This window comes from Anolis carolinensis, chromosome 2, assembly GCF_035594765.1.
Source record: "Anolis carolinensis isolate JA03-04 chromosome 2, rAnoCar3.1.pri, whole genome shotgun sequence".
In the NCBI taxonomy this organism is placed as follows: Eukaryota; Metazoa; Chordata; class Lepidosauria; order Squamata; family Dactyloidae; genus Anolis; species Anolis carolinensis.
In genome coordinates this window covers 192231392-192253167 of record NC_085842.1, presented here as the reverse complement: position 1 = coordinate 192253167, position 21776 = coordinate 192231392, and the positions used below count along the sequence as shown (strand labels likewise).

The following is a 21776-nucleotide window of genomic DNA, read 5'->3' as shown; positions in this document are numbered from 1 at the left end:
TTATATGAGTCTACACTGCCAGATAATCTGGAATCCAATCCTGGGATATAAGGCAATGTAGATTCTGCCCTAGTAGTCCTAGATCTTAGCTAGAGCCTCAATAAGCCAACGCGCACACACACCTTCTTTTTAATTTTTGTTCTTTGTTTCCATTGAATGGACCTTGAACTTGGGAATTTGGGAAAGTGATCCCAGTATAAACCAAAACACCTCTAGCTAGTAGAGCAAATGGAATTTGATGGTTTTTTTTTCTCAATAAAATCTGGTTACCTCAGAAAATTGACCCTATGCAGTGAGTGTGGCTTTACTTGGTTCTGAGGATGAGACACCTTGTGTGATTGGTGTCTTCCACTTATTCCAGCACTTTCCATAGGAGACATGGATTTCTGTATACTGCTTAGATCTCTTGGATGTCCTTTTGACAGGGCCACCAAAGACCATATAGGACAGTGTCTGCACGGGTAGCTGAGGACTCTACAGTTTTACGTCTTCCTGTAGAAGCCTTCTCGGCTGTCTTTGAGAAATACCCTGAGAGTCTTGTCCGGGTGGTGCAGGTAAGTCCCTGCTAACCCTGCCCAGTGTCAGCTCTTCCATATTGTCCTCTCTCTACCTCTTTACAGCCACTATTTTCCTGCTTATGTATGAATTGTTTTATTTCTCATACATATACACACACATACACAACTCCAGCATTTGTCCCAAATGTATTCCAAACATCTGCAGTGGCTGAACTTTCAGTGGTGGTATGGTGGTGATAGCTCTAAGAACTTGATTCTTCCCGTGACTTGCAGGAAAATAAAATAATGCAAATGTCCTTGGCTTCTTTACTTTACAATGAGGGTCATCTGCATTTTCCCTGCAGTATTTGCAGACAATAATTGCACATATATTTTATACTGGGCTCATCCCTCCATCTGTGTCAAAGATGTGATGAAGAAAAAGGGGGGTTGTTGGGGGACAGATCTCCTCGGGCCTATGTGTATCTTCTGTATCAGTGAAGCTCAGATTCTGTTATCCTGACCAAAGCAACCCTTGGATGGAAAGCAAAGCCAGCCCTTTAAAAGACTATGATTGTTGGGTGAATTGAAAAATTTGCATTGAGCAGCTTTCCTTCTAGTCTTTAATATTTATTGGGCACCAGTTTCACTCCCGTTGCCATACAAACCTCACCATGTTGATTCGATTCTTGCTAATCTTCTGCTGTTGTTCCTTCCCATTCAGATCATCATGGTGCGCCTGCAGAGAGTCACCTTCTTGGCCTTGCACAACTATCTTGGCCTGACAAATGAGCTTTTTAGCCATGTGAGTTATTAGCCAATAACGTGTTCTGTTCAATTCCGCTCCTGATGACTCCTTTTATTTCTATATCTTACAGAAACCTGTTCTCAATGTTAAGCGATTCCTTGAAATATTGGAAGTAAAAGTAAATTATATCTCAGCCTGTACAGAATACTTTGCCCTTACTGTTGCTTAAGGATTAGAACTTTGGGTCTGAAGAAAATGGGATTTCCAAATATAAGAAGCTTGAGCAGGCTTACCACTTGTTTGTATGATAAACCTGGCTTTCTTGTCCTCAGGAGATGCAGCCACTGCGGCTTTTTCCCCAGTCAAGCCACACCTCCCGCACCAGTCCTGTCCGGCACAGCAAGCGGGTAATTAGTGCTTCCTCCATTGAGGAAGCCAAAGATAGTGCTGGAAGGCAGCAGGACACTTCCCCCAAGGAGCAAGGTAAGAGGATCTGTCCTGGGATTTTCCATGGGAAGTTAATAATTTTCAGTGATGTCCATGGATGCCTGTCATGAGAGACGCACATGCACTTCTCATTTCTACAACTCTCTTTCACCTCTCATGTCAAGGCCCACATAGGTATCAGTGTGGCTAAGCATTATTCAACTGCTGAACCTCCTGCCTTACTCATCCTATTAATAACTGCCTATCCTCAGCTAGCTTTCATCTCCCAGTGCTGGCTGTAAGCTTATTTGTGGTGTGGATGCAGCTATTTGTTTCTCTAGAATGATAGAAAGGCTGTTATTTGAAAGCACAAATAGGATTGTGAGAATAAGACTACTCTCAGTCATAGACATGGGATTTAATATGCCCAAGATCAAGGTACATATCTTGTGGGGAGATGAAAATGCATCTCTTTGGTACTCCAATGCTTATGGTGGTAAGCATGTTTGACTGCCACCTCTGTGATGATGTCTCAGATATCACTGGAGCTGGATATTCAGAGATTACTTCTGTGAGTCATAAGCTCTTACAGCATGTCTCTGTCAAGGTTGTCTAGGAATCTAGAACTCAGAACCCTACCTTGTCTCAGCTGCCATCTGATTTTCCCTCACCAAACTGCAAACCAATAGTAAATATCTAAAAAATCTGTCCTGGTAACGATTTAGAAGCCCTTGGTATGTGAAAATATTGGAGCCTGTGCCCCAAGTATGTGCAAGTCTGGCACTTCCATGTGTGTTGTTCTGGTGAGTGATAGCCTTTTATATTCCCAGGTGACCCACTGAAGCCAGGCTTACTGGAGCCACCTGGGGCCCCACTGTTGAGTCGTTGCATCTCCATGCCAGTTGACATCTCAGGTAGGTCTCTCTCTTGCCACTTTCTCTCTTCCCATTTCAATAACACATTTGTACCCTTGAGACCTTGGCCTTTATACCTATGGTGACTAGTTAAATCTTTTTTAAAAATTTCAGGAATTCAAAAGGGACCTCGTTCAGATTTTGACATGGCCTACGAGCGAGGCCGCATCTCAGTATCTCTTCAGGAGGATAGCTCCGTCTTTGCCCGGGTAGGTCTGTGCTGATAGAAATTCCCTGCTTCCCCTGTGGGTCGAACTTACTGACTGGAATCAAGAGGCAACCAGAATTTCCAGAATTTCTGTCTGCTTGATGTTTGGTTGTAGCCCCCAGTCAGACACCATCAAGAGGGACAGGATTTGGATTGCCTTGTTTTGATGGAAATGAGGTATTTTGGGTACCTCATATAGGTAGGCTTCTGTTCCTTCTGCGTGCTCTTCTTTTATCTTGTGCCCATCCTTGGCAGTCAGTGTCCCATGAGTCTCGTGATCGGAAATCTGTAACAGTAGAGGAGCAACCTTCTGGAATCTACCACTATAACTACTGTGAAGATGACTCAGCAACTGGAGACTGCCCTTTTGGACCCTACCAGGGCCGCCAGACGAGTGCCATTTTTGAAGCTGCCAAACGAGAGCTGGTCAAGCTCATGAAAATTGAGGTAGAGGCTGCTGTTAATGTTCCTATCCCACTCACCATATTTTCACTGTCAACAGGAAGTACAGCAGACAGGATCATTGTAAAGGAGGTTTCTAATAGTCAGTAGTTGGGGAATTAGCTGTAACATCTCCTTTGCACAACTGGTTGTTGTTACTGGGCATGGCCCTAAAATCTAAGCAGAATGATTATCTCCCTCTTTCCACAGGATCCCTCCTTGCTGAATAATCGGGTGTTGCTGCATCATGCCAAGGCTGGAACAGTGATTGCTCGTCAAGGAGATCAGGTAGGAATTGTGGAAGGCAGGTAATCAATAAAGAAGGCCAGAGGAGTCGTATTTGTAGGCAGCCTCTTCTCTCTGGTAACTTTAAAATTCACACAAATAAGAGAAGAACTCCTATGAACAGGGCAGTCTGGGGAAGGAGTGAGAAATGTGCTTAGTAGTGGTGTTTTTTGTGTAGAATGGCTTCTTCTGTCTGTAATCCTAGTCCATTACTTAATGAATACCACTTTTAGGAAGGGGAAAATACACAAATCTAAACCTCCCTTCCACACACACAAGCCTTTTTTCCCAGGCTTCCCAGATTCCAGTTCCTTCTGACTCTCTTTATGTAATTTGTCCTGTAAAAGCTCAATGGTCTCCTGAACCTGATTTCAATTTCTCACTATCCAAGGACAGGACTAGGAAAAATGTTGTGAAACAAGGGTCAGGCAAATGGGTTTAGTGCCAGGGGTGTCCAACCTATTGCCTTCCCTGGGCCACATTGGAAGAAGAATTGTTGTGGGCCACAACTATGCGAACACTAATAATAACTGATTATGCACCACCTCGTTCAGAAGGTCTTTTAAAATTGTCAAGCAGGTCTTCTGACCTAATTGTCTGCAATTATAATGTGAATTACGAATAATACTCTGATATTTGTAGTAGATGTAACATACTCTGATTATTCCATTCCATTGTCATCTGAATTCAAACTTGAGAACTGCACAATTGAGTTTAAAAAAACAAAATCTCCATGTTTTAAATAAGTTTATGATTTTGTGTTGGACTGCATTCAAAGGTGCCCTGGACTGCATGCAGCCCACAGACTGCTGATTAGATAAGCTTGGTTTAGATGAAACATAATGGCTATACAGTAGAGTCTTGCTTATCCAACCTTCACTTATCCAACATTCTGTATTATCCAAACCAGTTTGCCTTTTAGTAGTCAATGTTTTTGTAGTCAATGTTTTCAATACATTGCGATGTTTTTGTACTACATTCGTAAATACAGTAATTACTACATAACGTTGCAATGAATTGAGCTGCTTTTTCTGTCAGTTTGTTGTAAAACATGGTGCTTTATTTGTAAAATCATAATGTAATTTGATGTTTAATAGGCTTTTCCTTAATCCCTCCTTATTATCCAACATTTTTGCTCATCCAACTTTCTGCCGGCCTGTTTATGTTGGATAAGTGAGACTCTACTGTATTTTAGCATTCTGTAGCAGGAATATTAAACGAACAGAGATTTTAACTTGATATACCAGTCTCAGCCAAGGATTGGGAGAATTATTATTAAGGTTTATATGCTTTAACAGAATCTGTAGAGAAAAAGCACTTAAGCAAAGATCCATTATGCATTGAAGCTCCTCCCCCTGGCCACCAGTTTCAGAAAAAGAGATACAATGTATCATTAAAAGCATAAAGAGTGATAAAGCACATGGGGAAGATTTCTTACCAACCAAATTATTTTTAAAAGATCCCAATTGGTGGGCTCCTCAAATCAAATGAAAATCTTTATTACGGTCATAGACCAGCATAAGTGAGGTACAGTTTTATAGAAGCATTGTACATTAAAATCTTCAACAGACCTTTGTTTTTAGCCTTTTAGATTTATTTAGAGAAGGGAGGGGACTAAAAAGGGATGGAGAGGGAAGGAGATTGATGAAGGTGTAGGAGCATTCAGGGCAGAAGTCTAGGGGACTGGGGTGGGAAGAACTGATTTACATTTCAGTTAGCTGATAGATGGTTAACTTTGGGATCCAGTCATCACTCGGTGGATTTTAAGTGCTGCTACACAAAACTTGGCAGCATTGTAGGTTATAACTGGGTTGGTATCTGAGAGCAGCAGGGTGGTGTAAAATTGTGAACTCTTTTGGCTGACTTGTTTACACATATAAACAATACCTGTCACATTCCAGTCAGATGAAAGTTGACAGTAGTGCTTCCCGTATATATAAAAAAGAGAACAAAAAAAGATCCTAGTAATTATAGGCTCATTAGTTTAATAGATATTGTTGCCAAAATGTACACTAGGTTCCTATTGAGCAGAGTTGAAAGCTAGGTAAACGAAAAATGTATATTTGCAGAAGAACAAGCTGGTTTTAGACAAAAACGATGTACCATCATTAACTGTTTTATTTTAAACCACTTGATTGCCAAATACGTCTGTAAGAGGAGACATGTGTATTCTGCCTTTAATAATAATAATAACAACAATAATAACAACAACAACAACAACAACAACAGCAACTTTATTTTTGTATCCACCTCACCGAAGGGACTCAGGGCGGCTCACATGGGGACAAGCCCAACAACACAAGTTAAAACAGAACAATCAATTAACTTTATTGACTTTTCTGCAGCATTTGATACAGTGAACAGAGAAGTATTTTGAAATAAGCTAAGGAGTAATGAAGGACCCTGTAGTTCATATGCCTAAAGTCCTAAATACGTTCTGTAACACTTTGCTATATATTGATGATATGATATTACTATCATATTTGCAAGTTGGACTTCTTAGGTTATTAAGAAGACTTAGCTCCTGTTTCCAGGATAACTCTCTAATAATCAACAAATCTAAATAAAAAACTAATGGTGTTTGGAAAAAGACAGCAGAGACATAGATGGCAATTGGATGGTGAGGTTATAGAACAAGTAAACACCTTCCCTTATCTTGGAGTAACTTTCTCCAAGACTGGTTCTTGGACTTTTCATCATCAAAGGAGCTCACTCAGAGCAAAGGTTTGCCTGAATTTAATACTTAAAGTAAAAACACATAACCACCCAGGTACCTTAATCCCAATAATTAAAAGTATATAAAGCTAAGGTTACACCTATGCTTTTATATGCAGCAGAAGTATGGGGCTTAAATTCCATCTCAGTAATAGATCAACCATATTCTCAGCACTTGAGAAGCATATTGGGAATAGATAAAAGGACCTCAGCTGCTGCGGTGAGATCTGAACTGGAAATGTACACAATCGATGCACGGTCTAAACTCAGAATGTATAATTGCTGGTGTAAAATCAATGTAATGGAGCCCAATGGACTCCCAAAATTGTGTCTATTAGAACAGATAAAATCCCAACCACTGGCTTCTAGAATTATGCAACTGACAAATTATATAAGAAGCTGCAGTCTCCCTATCCCTTGCGCTTTAAGTAAAAAAGAGTGCTATACAAATGTTCTATGTTATGGTTGAGCCTTATGGCTCCGATACTGGGAGACGTGGTCGTAAGACTCCTCGGGAGTCAGACTCTCTTGAGGAGCGAGAAAGGAAACGGCTGCGGGACTTATTTGCAGAACCAACAGACGAAGACTCCTTTGAGGGTTTTACCGAGGGAATGGAGGAAGAGATGGTTAGTTCTGAGGAGGATGACATGGAATGGACTCGTGTGAGGGAGGATTTGGGTGTCACCGGCAATGGTAGTGTGGGAGGCGACTGGCGGGTTGCAGGATCGGACCCGTGGACGGGCTGGAGGGATGGAACGGGATCCACAGCTGGGGATGCTGTGGGGCGTAGTCAAAGGTGTTTTAGCTCTGATGAGGATGATGATGATGAGGCACCTGGAATTAGGGTAACAGCTGACAGCGATGAGGAGTTGTAAACTGGCATAAAATGGGGTTTAGAATCCAGGGCTAATTGCGTTGGGCAAGGTAATCTGGACGAACGCTTGGGCTCTTGTTGGGAACTTCCTGAAGACGGGTGTGATTCGTTTGCTGAATACCTTGGACCTCCGTCGTCTTTTTGACGGACATTAATTGCCTACTCTGGATTGACGCTGGACTGACTGACTGACTACGACCTTGGACTATCCCTTCTGTGGCTATCGGTGGAACTTGTGAACTAAAGACGTCTGTACCTGGCTTTCGACCTCGGACCGGATTGGGACCCTGCTGACCGTTGCTACCCTCATTGATGTGCCTGGATCCGGATTTCGCTCGTTGCACGGAGGAGTAACAATCTTAGTTACTCATTTGTAGCTTTTGAGTAGCAGAGAGGAATCTGCTGCCAATTATTTACGTTTCATTGAATCTTTGTTTATCAACTTTTGTTTGTTTAAATTGCCAGGCTGAAGTAAGCATTTTTAGTTTAACCCGGATTAAACTCCTGTTTAATCCGGTTTATCTTTCGAACCGCTTTTAGTATCAGCGGAGTCTTTTTTGTATCTTTTCACACTGAAGGCAAGTGTTTGCCTTGTCTTTTGTTTCTTACGGGCATTTTTAGTTCTGTAACTTTAATAAACTGTGTTGAACTTTATTTGGTGGCGTTCTGTCTCTGACATTCTATGAATTCCCACTCCCTTAGAGAAGCACATACTAGTTCTACAAATTCCCACTCCCTTAGTAAAGCGCAATTAATGTCTATGGTTTCTAGAGGATCCTGGAAACGGTAGTCCAAAAAACATAATTTTCTCAAGCTTGGCTGGATTCTTTTTCTTGCCTCTTTCCAAATTGCCTACTCTTGAGTTTCCTGCGTTCCTTCACAGCAAAGCTACCAGTGTGATTTCAGAGTTTAAGAGGAAGGTGTTTAAAAACAAACACTAAATAACCATTGCTATTTGTCTTTTCAAACTGTTTGCATTGTTGTTGTGTGTTTTCCGGGCAGTATGGCCATGTTACAGAAGTATTATTTCCTGACGTTTTGCCCACATCTATGGCAGGCATCCTCAGAGGTTGTGAGGTATATGGAGAAACTAAGCAAGGAAGGTTTATATATATTGAGTTTGTATGCCATGACAATAATGCCACCTTATACCAATTCTTTAGTTATCTGCTTTTATTCCTTTTCTCTGCCCTTCCCAGCCTTGAACCTCTTCCCTATATATGTAACTGCTGCTCTTATCTTGGCAGGATGTCAGTCTGCACTTTGTGCTTTGGGGCTGTCTGCATGTTTATCAGAGAATGATAGACAAAGCCGAGGATGTGTGCCTCTTCCTGACTCAGCCAGGCGAGATGGTGGGCCAGTTGGCCGTCCTCACTGGAGAACCACTCATTTTCACTATCAAGGCCAACCGTGACTGTACTTTCCTCAAGATTTCCAAGTCTGACTTCTATGAGTGAGTGATGCATTATCATGTTCACATATGCATACCCTCGCTTTCTACACAATTCCTTATTTCTGTCCCAGGTGCACCTCCATTCCCACTCAATGATCCTTGGCATGGGTCCCCCACTACTAGGCAGTCTTGATCCATCCCTTTCTCAGCCTTTGCAAAGTGTAGAGGGCCTGTAATTACCCTGAAGGTAGAATGGAAAGGACAGATTTTGGCTGTTGCTGTCATCAGCAGTCAAAATGAAAAGAAGGCTTTTTTAGCCACAACCTTTTCTTCCTTACACTCTCAACATATAAAGCTTCCTATGTTCCAGTTTATACATTTCTTTTATATAGGATTGCAAGATGATCTAAATCACAGGTCTTATGTATCTTCTATTGGACCTCAACCTCCTTATTTACTCAAATATTCTCATAACCAGATTCAATATTCCTCCCTCCTCCCCACCTGTTTCAACTGTTTTGGCCAAGAAGAGGCTTTTCCCTAAAAGAAAAACGTTACCTGAAAACAATTTCCCACTGACAAACCCCTAATTTAAGCAGTACATTTAAAATTATTTTACATTATTTAGATTAATTATATTGTAGAGAACCCTGGATATAGGTTGAGATGTAAATTTCAATAAATAAGCATATTATTTGATATAAGTTTAATATAGAGCTCTGTGGTAAACATTGTGGGGAATATTTTAAAATTTATTTTCAATCTTCTACTTTTTGTCCAAAACTGGGAAGAGGGATGCTGCAAAATCACATTTGGAAGGTGTTGCTTGCAGCCTGCAATCCATGCTTTCCCCACTTACTCCCACTGCAATTACAGAACACCCACTGAGCAATCAGATATTTTCCATCTTAACCATGATGGATTATCATTTTGAAAATAGTGTTTGTGTTAGTCAAAATCTGTGCAGCTTCTTGGGCACCACTATTTGTTCACACACCTCTGCACCCACTTTCTTGCATATAACAACTCTCCTGTGAGAGTTTATGAATCAAGCTTTGCACTTTGTTCATCTGATCCAGTCTGGTCTGCCCTGAGTGATGACAGCAAGGACAAAGCATTTCCTTGGTGTCAGTTGGAGATATTTCCCCATCCTCACATGGGGAACACAGAGGGCTGAATGGGAACTTTCCATGTGATGCCCATGACTTCTCCCTCTTCTAGGATTATGCGGGAACAGCCAAGTGTGGTCCTGAATGTAGCCCATACTGTAGCAGCCCGTATGTCTCCGTTTGTGCGCCAGATGGACTTTGCAATTGACTGGATGGCTGTGGAGGCTGGACGTGCCCTTTACAGGTATGGAAGAGTAGCAGCTGCTCCCTGTCTTGTCTGGAATTGCCCCTTTGTTTTGAAAAAGTGTCTCTGCTCCATTTTAGAATTGAACAGGCTCGAAGCTTCTCCTCCACACAAGGGAAAGATTTGTTCTTCGTGTTTCTGCAGCTTGAATTCTCTCACTTCAGTCTCTCCAGTGTTGCACTCTAAAACTGAAAGGGGAGACAAGGCACTCACCTGCTCTGAAAGAAAGTGCACTGATGAGACGTGCATATCCATTGTCTCATACAAAATGCTGTTGCAGATGAGACTTCTATGGGTACCACAAACCTCAGGAAGATTTAACCAGTTTTTTCCTCTTCAGGCAGGGTGACAAGTCAGATTGCACCTACATTGTTCTGAATGGGCGGCTGCGCTCTGTGATCCAGAAGGGCAATGGCAAGAAGGAGTTGGTAGGAGAGTATGGCCGTGGAGACCTTATCGGAGTGGTGAGTGGTAGGATGAGAAACAATTTGGCAAGAGCACCCAAGAGTTGTAGGCTGGCAGTTGAATGACATATCACTCTATAAAAGCTGGGTGCCTTTAGTCCTGTCCTTCCTGCACATCTTGCCTTAGCCACAAGTTGCATGGCAAGCTGAAATACCTTTCAGCATAAAAAATGGAGGTATTTGGGAGCAATACAGGTGTTGTATCCTTATGACGCTGGGGTTATTTTCATATGTTTTAATGCATTTGAGGGGCTGAGGGACAGAGTATGCGACCCCTGCTCTAAATGGATGCACACACTTATTCAGTAGTAGTGTGCTGTGGATTTATAGAAAGACTGAGGGATCTCTCTGTGTACCCTTATTCACTAGAGAATTTGAGCCTGAAATCCTTATCATAAACATAAGAAGTCACAGACATACACATGTGCCTCTATTTGCACTTGTAGTAGAACTATCAGACATGTGATAGTCTATTAGACATGAACCTAAGGGGTTCAGAAATTGAGCTCACCTTCCTTCAAGGTAGACCCATAAACTGGAAGAGCAGCTTGATTCAGTCTTGAGCACATGCAAATAGTGAACATCCCTGCTTTTGCCCAATCAGAGCTTTACAACCATTTCATGTTGGTGAAACACCTTTTTTTAGAAATGCATCAATCTGTGACATCGTAATGCAGTTTTACTAACAAACTGGAGATCAAACAACCTTTTATAAGAGATATGGACACGTATATAAATTGTAATAACTAAATGTATGGGGACACAATACATATATGAAAATTTTCATGTATATTTAAAACAATATATGATTTATTGGCAATTTCATGTAGACTCAGAGGTTTCCCATTCCATTCATGCAATACACTGCCGCCGACATACTAAGGTGTAGCCACACACAGTTTGGAAAGCGCTGAACTAGATTATTCTTTTTCTGTGTTTATCCCATAATTAAATATCACCCAGCTATTCCATTTTACTTGCCCTGAACTCTGAAGAGTTCCTCTCTTTCATTCTAGGAGAATCCTTAGGAGAATACTAACCAGTTTGCCCTATCTGTTACACCTTCAGGTAGAAGCCCTGACACGCCAAGTCCGAGCCACCACTGTCCATGCTGTGAGGGACACAGAGCTGGCCAAACTCCCAGAAGGGACCCTCAATAATATCAAACGGCGTTACCCTCAGGTGGGTCATCAGGAATGTGGCATTCGGATTATGTTCTGCATATTGAGTGTACTAAATGAAGTATCTGTGTTATCATTACCCATATGACTTGTTCTAATAATCATATGTTTGAGATATAGACATGCTTAAGTACAAAGGCCTTACAAATAGACATAAATGTGCTATGTAAATATGAAAAGGATGCAGTGGTGAACATTATGTTTAAATAGATGCTTCATCCTTTCTGCCCGGTCTCTTCAATGTTTACAGCCAATCAGAGAGCAGCACTTGGACTTCTAGCCTCTGCCTTGTTGAACACCTTTGAACTGAAGCATGCACTGAACATTTTGAGAGTTATATCATGCTAAAAACATTTGAGACCTCTAAATATACTTAAATTTAAAAATACCTAGCTTTGTATGAATTGGAATAACTCATAGCTGGTAAACAACAGCATTTAACAAAGGTATGTTGATGTCAAATATAGATGTCTGTGTAAAGGTCGCATCACATGCCTATTGGCATATTGTGACCTGGCGGCCTCCTAAAATTGAGCTCTGCCCACTCTATGCTCACAAAAGGTAGTTACCTTTTTTAAAAGGGGAGAAAAGAGCCTTCTAACGTCGATAGGGGGAAACTGGTGCCATTTTTGGAATCAGCAGGTCAAATATACCCAGAAATAAAACTAACATTTGAGGCACTAAAATCTGTTGGCCAATATTGTCTGACTTCAAACTGCATTAACTGCAAAGCTATGTGTTCACAAATGTAGTGTGTCACCTACTGACTGCAAAATAGCATTGCAGGTTCGAACAAATGAACACATTTAAATAAATAAAATTGAGTGAATGTATTTTAAAAACAAGATAACCTCCAGGCACATAAAGTACGCATGTCAATTTTCAGTTATCTGCATAAAAGATATAACTGTCAAACAGAGATCTATTCATACTAGCTTTATACACTGTTTGGTAAATCTTTTGATAATGATATACAGCAGTGGTTCTCAACTTATGGGTCCCCAGGTGTTTTGGCCTACAACTCCCAGAAATCCCAGGCAGTTTACCAGCTGTTAGGATTTCTGGGAGTTGAAGGCCAAAACATTTGGGGACCCATAGGTTGAAAACCACTGATATACAGGGTGTCCCCAAGAACATATATACCCTTAAACTGCTAATAGTAGCTGTAGTGATTATTTGAAGGCTAAGTAAAAACACCGGTATATTGAAGAATAATTGTTATACTGACAATTTAATCAGAATTACAAATTCCATTTGAAATTATAATTTTAGGTAAATTGTTCAAATTATCATCCCTGCACAACAATACGCTGCTCACATTGTCAAAGCGCCAAATGACAGAACTCATTTAAAGTTTCTCTTGCAATTTTGCAACAATTCTCCACTATTGTAATCTTTAATTGTTTTCAGGGTGTATGCATTATTTGAAATAAAAAATCAGAATTATAAGACATTGAGAGTATACTTTTTTGGGGACACCCTGTACTAGCTTGGGTAATGCACAAAAACAATAACTCACAGTTATTTTTATTTATTTATTGTGTCAGAAGTGAATTGATATAAATACAGTTCACAGTAAAAGGAAATGCTCCCCTGGTTAAATCATCTTGTCATTACAAAAAAGGCAGTTGTGATTGGCTCTTCTGATTTCAAATTCTATAGAGAGGTTGTAATAAAAACATGATTGGGGAATACTGTTATTTACAGTTATTTTAAAATTCCCTAAATGCTGAGTGCATTGAAGATGCTAAGAGATGCATAGATTGCTTTTTTTTTTGTTAATAAAAAGCAGAGGCTGGAAAATCTTAGGGCTGCAGATTTCAGCATTCCCAGTCTGTAGTCACACAGGTTGCTATATCCCAGAAAATTAACTTTAAATTCCATGCTCTAGTAGAAAGATACTCTCTCATGGACCGTAATAGAGTCTTGATTGATACTCTCTCTGTAGTTTGGTTCAATCATAAATCAAAATTAAGACCATGTTTTTTTTTAAAAAAAGTAGACAATATTGGCTTGGAAAGACCTAGATACAATTCTCAAGTATAAGGATACATCATTTAATAACAAAATCAAAGTAATCCATACTGGTTCTTCTGATTTCTATATATGGTTCTGAAAACCTGATGGTGAAGAAAACTGACAGAAAGATAATAAACTTATTGGAAATGTGCTGAAAGAAAGTTGTGTGGATACTACAAACAAACCAAAATCAGCAGATGGGCCCAAGAGTAAATTAAACCAGAAATATTCTAAGTTACTAAAACGGCTAAAAAGGGGCTGTAATAGTTTGGCCATGAAATGGCATGACTCATTTAAAAAGACAATAACGTTTAATAAAGCAGAAGGCACTTGATATACAGGAAGAGCACATTACAAGTCGATAGATTAGTCAAGGAAGCCAAAGCCTGAGTTTTCAAGAACTGATGGCCTTGGAGTTCTCTAAATCATAGTCACCATAAATTGAAGCCAAGTTGACAGCAGTTAACAACAGCAAATGCAATCTTAAGTGTATGCAGTCGGTGTAGCTTCATAAAAGTATCTAAATCAGAGCAGCACAAAAGAGATGTTTCTTCACTCTTAATAGAATCCTACAAAAATGCCCAAATATATGTCCAGATGAGGACATGGGTTCCATTGGAAAGCTTATGGGTACAGTTTTAAGGTGCTCTTCAGCACCAAGGGAGGTTAAGATGGGAGTAAGGAATTTGGAAAGTGTTTTACAAAGTCTTTCATTTGGAATAGAAAGGTTTTAAGAGGAGAGTTGCCCTCTGCAAAGGGCAGAGGTGCCCTTTGAGCTTCAAACCGTGAAATGGTCGAGCTACACTGCATGTTTGCTGAAGTTGTTCCATACCTCAGGGTCCGACAAATGACTCCGTATGTAAGCGGCATTTGTTTGTTGCTCAAGTGCTAATGATAACCTTTCAGCTTTTGACCAACATAAGAAAGCAACAGGTTCTTTCCACTGCCTTTGTGGTCTCTTGATTCCAAATCTTCTTGCACAGGTTGTCACCCGCCTTATCCATCTCCTGAGTCAGAAGATCCTGGGGAACCTCCAGCAGTTGCGTGGCCCTTTCACAGGTAGGAGGGGTGCATTTTGGGCAATCCCCAGCCTCCTAGTGCATGATGTAGAGGATGTCATTGCTGTGCAGCATTGGAGATTCAAAGACTGTTCCTGTGTGGTAGGCAGGAATGGAGGTGGTGCACAGAGTTCTAATTTTGAGACCATCCACTTCAGGACTTCAAATCTCAGGGAAAACTATGTTTACCGTGTAGGTTCTGGTCTTGGTATGGCCTCCAGCTCAGAGTTGACCAATCCAGCTAGTAACCTCTCAACTGTGGCAGTTCTTCCTGTCTGTAATGACGTGCCCATGGCAGCTTTCACGTTGGAACTAAAGCATGCCCTGAATGCCATTGGTGAGCTTTGCCTTTGCTATATATTCTTGTTTTACTTGCCCCTGGTTTGTTCATCCAAAACTAATTTTCCTCTGGCTTCGCAGGTCCAACACTGTTGCTCACCAGCGACATCATACGAGCTCGCCTTGGGGCCTCAGCATTGGACAGGTACTGTTGTGTTGATATATACATATATGTACCTGGGGACTATAGACATTAAAATTATAGTTTCTCTGGCCCTGGGCATGGACAGAATATCTTTTCCCAGTACTGTCCATGGCTCTGCCTACTTCAGCCATTCCCCAGCTTATTCTTACCAGGATCCAACTTCCTCAGCAACTCTTTTTCTTTTCTCTGGAGATGCACTGTTCCTCATTTAACTTGTATTTTAACTGTGTATCTTGTTATATTGTTTTAATAGTGTTTTTCTCCGTTTGTTTTAATGATGTTGTACCCCACCTTGAGTTGCAGGGAGAGGCGGGTAATAAATTGTGTTGTTGTTGTTGCTGCTGCTGCTGCTGCTGCTGCTGTACAGCTTTATGGTTTTTGAAAGGTACAGAGGGTTGAGAAGTAGGACCAGGGATTTATAGGATCATAATGGATGAAAGAGAGAGATGTTAGGTTGCTCTTCTGGACTCTCTCCAGTCTGCTTTCCCCACAGTTAAGTACTTGTGAACAAGGATATATTCCATAACAAATCCACCTTATCTCCTTCTTTCTCTCCAGCATCCATGAATACCGACTGTCTGGTTGGCTGGCCCAGCAAGAGGACATCCATCGCATTGTTCTGTACCAGACCGATTACACCTTGACTCCCTGGACAGTGCGCTGCATTCGCCAAGCTGACTGCATTCTCATTGTGGGCCTAGGGGACCAGGAGCCCACGCTGGGTGAGGTAAAGGGTTATCTTAAGATGGCAAGACTTGGGTGGGCCTGGGAAACAAGGCTTTCTTTGCTAGGATCAGAGGATGGAACTGTTCCACAGTGAGGGACATGGAGATAGATGGCTCCAGTAGTTCCTGCCAGACAATGGCCAGAGCTTGTATAAGCTGTGTAATTCTTTGACTTACATAATAAAAATATGTAGTTCATAAATATTGGTATTTTCTTTCCTCCAGAGCCTGGAAAGATTGCTTTTCATTCTTAGAATCTCTCCATTCCATGCTAGAAGCTTTTGTCCCCTAATGTATACATTTTCATGTTAAGCTTTACGTGAAGCCCTTCCTGCCTGTGACAGATCAATTTACCCATATTGAACTCAAGACTCCAGCCTCTAGAAATCCTGCCACTCACCCACATTATTCCCTTACTTGATTGGGTTACTGGGCCTCAGGGCGATCCTTTTAAATGCATATTTGTGGCTTGGTTGTTATGTGGGTTCTTTAGTTTGGTATGTGACATATCTCCAATTCAGGCTTGACAGGCGAAAAGAGACATCTTTAAAACAACAATACTAAACACAATAGAAAAGCATATGGAATTTTAGGCTCCCAAAAACCATAGGTAGTTCTTTATCAAATTCAAAACCCCACATCAGCTCAAAATCTTGTCTGTAGGTGTATCTTTAGAATGAATGCAGTTTGAGTCATGTGAGTTAATGCTATGAAATCCTGGGAGTTGTACTTTGGTGGGGCACCAGCACTCTTTGGCAGAGAAGGCAAAAGATCATCTATAACTTTAATTCCCTTGATTCCATAGCATTGAGCCTTGGCAGTTAAAGTGGCATCCAGCTGCATTACATCTACAGTCTAGATCAGGCATGGGCGAACTTCGGCCCTCCAGGTATTTTGGACTTCAACTCCCAGAAATCTCAGCCAGCTTACCGGCTGTTAGGAGTTGTGGGAGTTAAAGTCCAATACACCTGGAGAACCAAAGTTTGCCCATGCCGGATTTCTATGCACCCTGTCAGCTTCACCTTCAACCCCTGTCTGTATTCCCATGAAGGCAAGCCTCTGCCTTTTGATAATTCTGTTCCCCTTGAGGCCTGCCCTTCACAGCCTTCCTGGACCGTGATCGGCTGTTTTGAAACTAAGCTCCACTACCCTTGTATCATCTGAGAATGACATGCATTGTAATAGCCACAGCTTTTTACCTTTTCTCTTGGGCATGATGGTTCCTGCTTGTTGGTAGGAAATGCAAGAAAGGATTAAGCAGATAATGAAGTGAAGGCAGGTGTGACGAGCTCTTTATGTGTTCTGATGGAAATAAGACAGTGTAATCGACTTCTCCTTTGTCTTTCCCTCTGTCTCCTTTGCTCAGCTAGAGCAGATGCTGGAGAATACTGCAGTGCGTGCTCTGAAGCAACTCATCCTCCTGCACCGTGAGGATGGCCCAACTCCTGCCCGCACCGTAGAGTGGCTCAACATGCGTAGCTGGTGTTCAGGACATTTACATATCAAGTGCCCGCGCAGGGTCTTTTCCCGACGCAGCCCCAACAAGCTGGTAGTCAAAAACATTGCTGTTTTATTAATTTGTTTTCCTTCACAGAAGTATCTCCATTTGTGCTCATAATTCTAGAAAACTGCTTTCTTGATTCCGCCATTCTGCTTTGCCTGCCAAAACCTCCCTCTGCCATTGCCATTCAGCTTGAGTTGGGACACTACTGTATTTAATCCATTTTTAGATGCACTTTTTCATCTCTCAAATGGGATGTGTCCTAGAATCCCAGGTGTATCATATATTTTTGTTGGTGGCGGTGGTCCTGAAATTAGGATGTGTCTTCCAACTGATGGCATCTTCCATTTGAAGTACATAGATGCCCCCCTCCCCATAGAGTTCCACATCTTTCAGGGTGGTTAAGTAATCTTGTGTTCTCTCTCTCTCTCTCTCTCTCTCTCTCTCTCTCTCTCTCTCTCTCTCTCTTCCTCTCTCTCCCATCCCTCCTGTTCCTCACCCATTCCCATTCCTTGGCACAGAGGGAGATGTACGAGAAAGTCTTCGAGAAGAATGCCGATCGCCATAGTGATTTCTCCCGGCTGGCACGAGTCCTTACAGGCAACACAATTGCCTTAGTTCTAGGAGGCGGTGGGGCCAGGTAGTTTGCTCCAAAGAACTCAGGGAATGTTTGTAGGGTGGCATGAGGACCTGCATACATTTTTCTGGAATCCTGGACAATAATATACAGAACCGAAGAATCACCTCATACATTCGTAGACAAAGAGGTGCTTTGTTCTTTCCCTCTAGATCTAATATGAGAAAAGCAGGATCTCTGTTCACAATGTAGAAAAATGGAAAACATGCCCCCATTTCCTTTGTCTAGTGGTAAGGAGAGACTAAATGCATTCCCATTCCCTTTTGAACAGCAGAGGCAAGATGGGCTAATGTGCTATACTGGTATTGGAGTTGGAGGCAGATCTGCTTCAAGCTTGGCTCTTCCCTTCTTTACAGGGGATGTTCTCACATTGGTGTGATCAAGGCTATGGAGGAAGCTGGGCTCCCTATTGACCTAATTGGTGGCACCTCCATAGGATCCTTTATTGGTGCCCTGTATGCTGAGGAGCGGAGTGCTGTGCGCACAAAGCAACGAGCCAGGGAGTGGGCCAAAGTGAGTACATATTTGAAGTAAGAGGAAATGTGTGGGGTGGTGATAATGGGGACTGATGGAGAAAAGAAGAGCAAATTGTGAGTGATGTTGCAGTTTTGTTAACTCTTTCTGGGGGTATTTCTTTCTTTCATTTGTATGCCACCTTTCTCCCAGACCCAAAGTGCCTCCCAGAGAGCATCAATTAAGTTAAAACAATTCAAATCGCCACATAAAATAATACAAAATCATTTGAAAGGCATACAAAGGTTTAAAAAGATAAATAGAGTGAAATATCTTGTTATAATGTACTACAATTGTATTCATGGACTAAGAATTAGATAAAGCAACTTAGGAAATGCAGACAATTAACAGAACTTGAAGAATTAATAATACAGTTAAAGCAGACTGGTACAGATGAAGTAACAAAAGGACTAATAAGTAAATTTTATAAAATAATGATAGAAAGTGATCCAATACAATTCAGAACAAAAAAAATAAGCGAGAAAGGGACTTATGAATCAATATTACAGAGGAGGAATGGTAAAAAATTGGAAATAAACAATTATGAAAAAGATATCAGTGAGAATTAAAGAGAATTGTTATAAAACAATTTGGAGATAGTACATGAAACGTTAAGGTATTATAATAGAAAGAATCAACAAAACTGTTGGAGGTTAATGTGGAAATTGGGACTTATATACATTTATGGTGGGAATGTAAAAAGATAAAAAAATTGGGAGAAAGTATTTGTTGAAATTAATCTACAAAAAATCCAAATATTTCACTTCTATTAATTTTTGGAGATTCAAGATTAAAATGGCAAAAGAAAGAATTAATGATTAGTATTGTTACAGCTCTAACAGTAGTTATAGCCAAAAAAAGGGAAATAAAATTATGAATATGAAATTGATTATTGGTACAAAGAGGTGTGGAACAGTGCAATAAATGATAAACTGACTTGTGAAATTAAATGCAAAAGATTAACGAAGAGAAATTCTTTTGACGCAATATGGGGTGAATTCTTATAATATATATTTGTCAAAGAAAAAGGAATAAAACCAAATCAACATATATTTGCATTTTGGAGAAGAGGTCAATATAAGAATTGTTAATGTTATTAAATTTCCCATGCATGCTGGGTGCATGTAAAGTTTAAATGCATAAAATATATGATTGATTGTTTAACTGATTTATTGTATGTTTTGTGTTAATGTTAGTCATGTGCATAAATAAAAATAAAATTAAAAATTAAAAACAAAAACAAACAAAGAATAGAATTCTAGGTGATAAGTTGATAATTTGCATTTTAAAACTCTAAATATAAATATCCTTTTGTTTGGAAAAAAATCAATAAAATATCCCAGTAAGAAGATCCCCTGCTTACACATTAAAAGGATAGTGGTGATCAGTCCATTACAATAGTACTATAGAAGTTTCTCCACTCCTCTTGCCCTGGACAGAAAGCTAGCTCCAGAATGTGTCTTGCAGCATAGATGGCATTAGATATGACTTAGGACACCTACGGTTGCCTTGGCGGATGTGAAGTCCTGAGCTGCTCCTGACAAAGCAATTTCTACATGTATGATGACATTCCCCAGTGAACACACAGAGTAACATTTCCAGACTCTGTGAAACACTGCAGTTTTAGTTGCTTTTTAAAATTTGGGGCCTGCTACTTTCTCAAGTATTTATTCAACTACTCTCTTTCCTTCCTGTAGAGCATGAATTCAGTGTTTGCAACAGTGCTGGACCTCACGTATCCCATCACCTCCATGTTTTCTGGCTCTGCCTTCAATGCCAGCATTCACCAAGTTTTCCAGGACAAACAGATTGAGGTATGCCTCCATTGGTGTCACTATCAAGAGATCTATTTCCCAAAAAGCAGTTGTGCTCCAGCCCCTATGGCTAAATCAAAAAGTGTGCTTGGCCTGAAGAATCCAAAATGGATTGTGTCCGAATTGACCAAAGTTGGTAAAATTAGTTATTTGGACTACAATTTCCAATGTCTGATTGCCAGCATGGCCATTGGGTTCTGGGGATTGTAATTAAAAACAGAAGCTGGCTCTGAAAATGTGACATCTGATAGTGTACAATCCCTCAATTTGCAGATTATATGTTGTTGTTGTTACATCCCTAAATAATACACTGTCAGGTTAAATCCCTAAGATCAGGTTGGGTAAGAGCTTCAGTCTTCAATATAGCTTTGTGTTTTTCTCTTATGGCGGGCAGAAACAGAGCGCATTAGGGAAATCAAGTAATATTTTACATTCATATACATTATTCAAATTGCAGGATGTTGATTCGTATTATTTACAGAATTGAAGGTTAGTATAGTGTGTGCATCCATGTGTGTGCTTGCAATTGTGCCATATAGAAGCATCACCACCTCTTGCCTGATCTCTCTTCTATTCCACTCTGTCCACTCCAGGATCTGTGGCTCCCATACTTTAATGTGACAACAGACATCACAGCATCAGCCATGCGAGTCCATAAGGATGGTAAGTGAGCATTTGCTCTAGAATAGAGGGTGTGAGCTTAGGATTCAACACACATACACCCCATCACTTTGCCCTTTAACATCAGGATTATCCTGGGCTGTCCAGATACCTTTGTCTCTGACCTCCCAACTGGTAGGTGATTGGACCCATGGACTGGGAAGAGTTAAATAGAGAAAACCAGCATGAAGTAGTGGTTTGAGCATTGGATTATGGCTCTAGAGACCAGGGTTTGAATCCTTGTCATGGATGATCTTGAGAAGTCATACTCTCAGCCTCAGAGGAAGGCAAAGGTGATCCCCCACTGATCAAATCCTGCCAGAAAAAACCCCCGTGATTTGCCATAAGTTGGAAACATGAGTTACCATGCATTGGAAACAGCTTGAAGGCAAACCATAACAACAACATTTGGAAATCAAATACATCTAAGAAAGAAATAGCTGCTTCAACGGATCCCTAGTTGCCTGTTAAAAGGGAATTGTTTACCCTGCCCTTTAGTTCCACTCTTTGATTTTGGTTCCACGTTAGAAAAAGACATTTTGGAGTGGATATTTATAAGAGTAAAATAGCCCACATTTCGAAAGTTGCTTTGAGTAAAATTTCTCAGGAACAGAAAACATTTACACCCATTTTTTAATATCCCTCATGTTCATTTGAGTATGGTATAATTTTAGTTCCTTTAGTTGCAAATCTACTAAATAAAGCCTACAGCTTCTGATAGTCAGTGGCGATCTCCCATCCAATTACTGACCAGGGCTGATCCTGACTTGGAAGTGCACAGCACAACAGTCAATTTCCATCACAGGAAGAGGCAAGAGGCAACATTTCTCTCCAGAATGCCTCTGTCTCTGCTGCAACAAACTAAC

The 21776-nt window shown here is 40.7% G+C and overlaps 1 protein-coding gene across 5 annotated transcripts in view; it reads left to right on the top strand.

Annotated features, from left to right (window-relative positions):
* The window catches only part of pnpla6 (patatin like phospholipase domain containing 6), a 67707-nt gene that overhangs the window by 31210 nt on the left and 14721 nt on the right, over positions 1-21776 (top strand). For all 5 annotated transcript variants that reach the window (XM_008103795.2, XM_008103790.2, XM_008103796.2 and 2 more), the window contains 20 exons: positions 426-554; positions 1222-1302; positions 1578-1728; positions 2502-2585; positions 2700-2794; positions 3049-3240; positions 3445-3522; positions 8356-8561; positions 9723-9854; positions 10195-10318; positions 11387-11500; positions 14502-14577; positions 14773-14913; positions 14997-15060; positions 15619-15787; positions 17152-17334; positions 17808-17926; positions 18280-18436; positions 20134-20250; positions 20844-20913. In XM_008103795.2, coding sequence (XP_008102002.2) covers positions 426-554; positions 1222-1302; positions 1578-1728; positions 2502-2585; positions 2700-2794; positions 3049-3240; positions 3445-3522; positions 8356-8561; positions 9723-9854; positions 10195-10318; positions 11387-11500; positions 14502-14577; positions 14773-14913; positions 14997-15060; positions 15619-15787; positions 17152-17334; positions 17808-17926; positions 18280-18436; positions 20134-20250; positions 20844-20913 — 2482 coding nt within the window. The remainder of the gene's footprint in view (positions 1-425; positions 555-1221; positions 1303-1577; positions 1729-2501; positions 2586-2699; positions 2795-3048; positions 3241-3444; positions 3523-8355; positions 8562-9722; positions 9855-10194; positions 10319-11386; positions 11501-14501; positions 14578-14772; positions 14914-14996; positions 15061-15618; positions 15788-17151; positions 17335-17807; positions 17927-18279; positions 18437-20133; positions 20251-20843; positions 20914-21776) is intronic.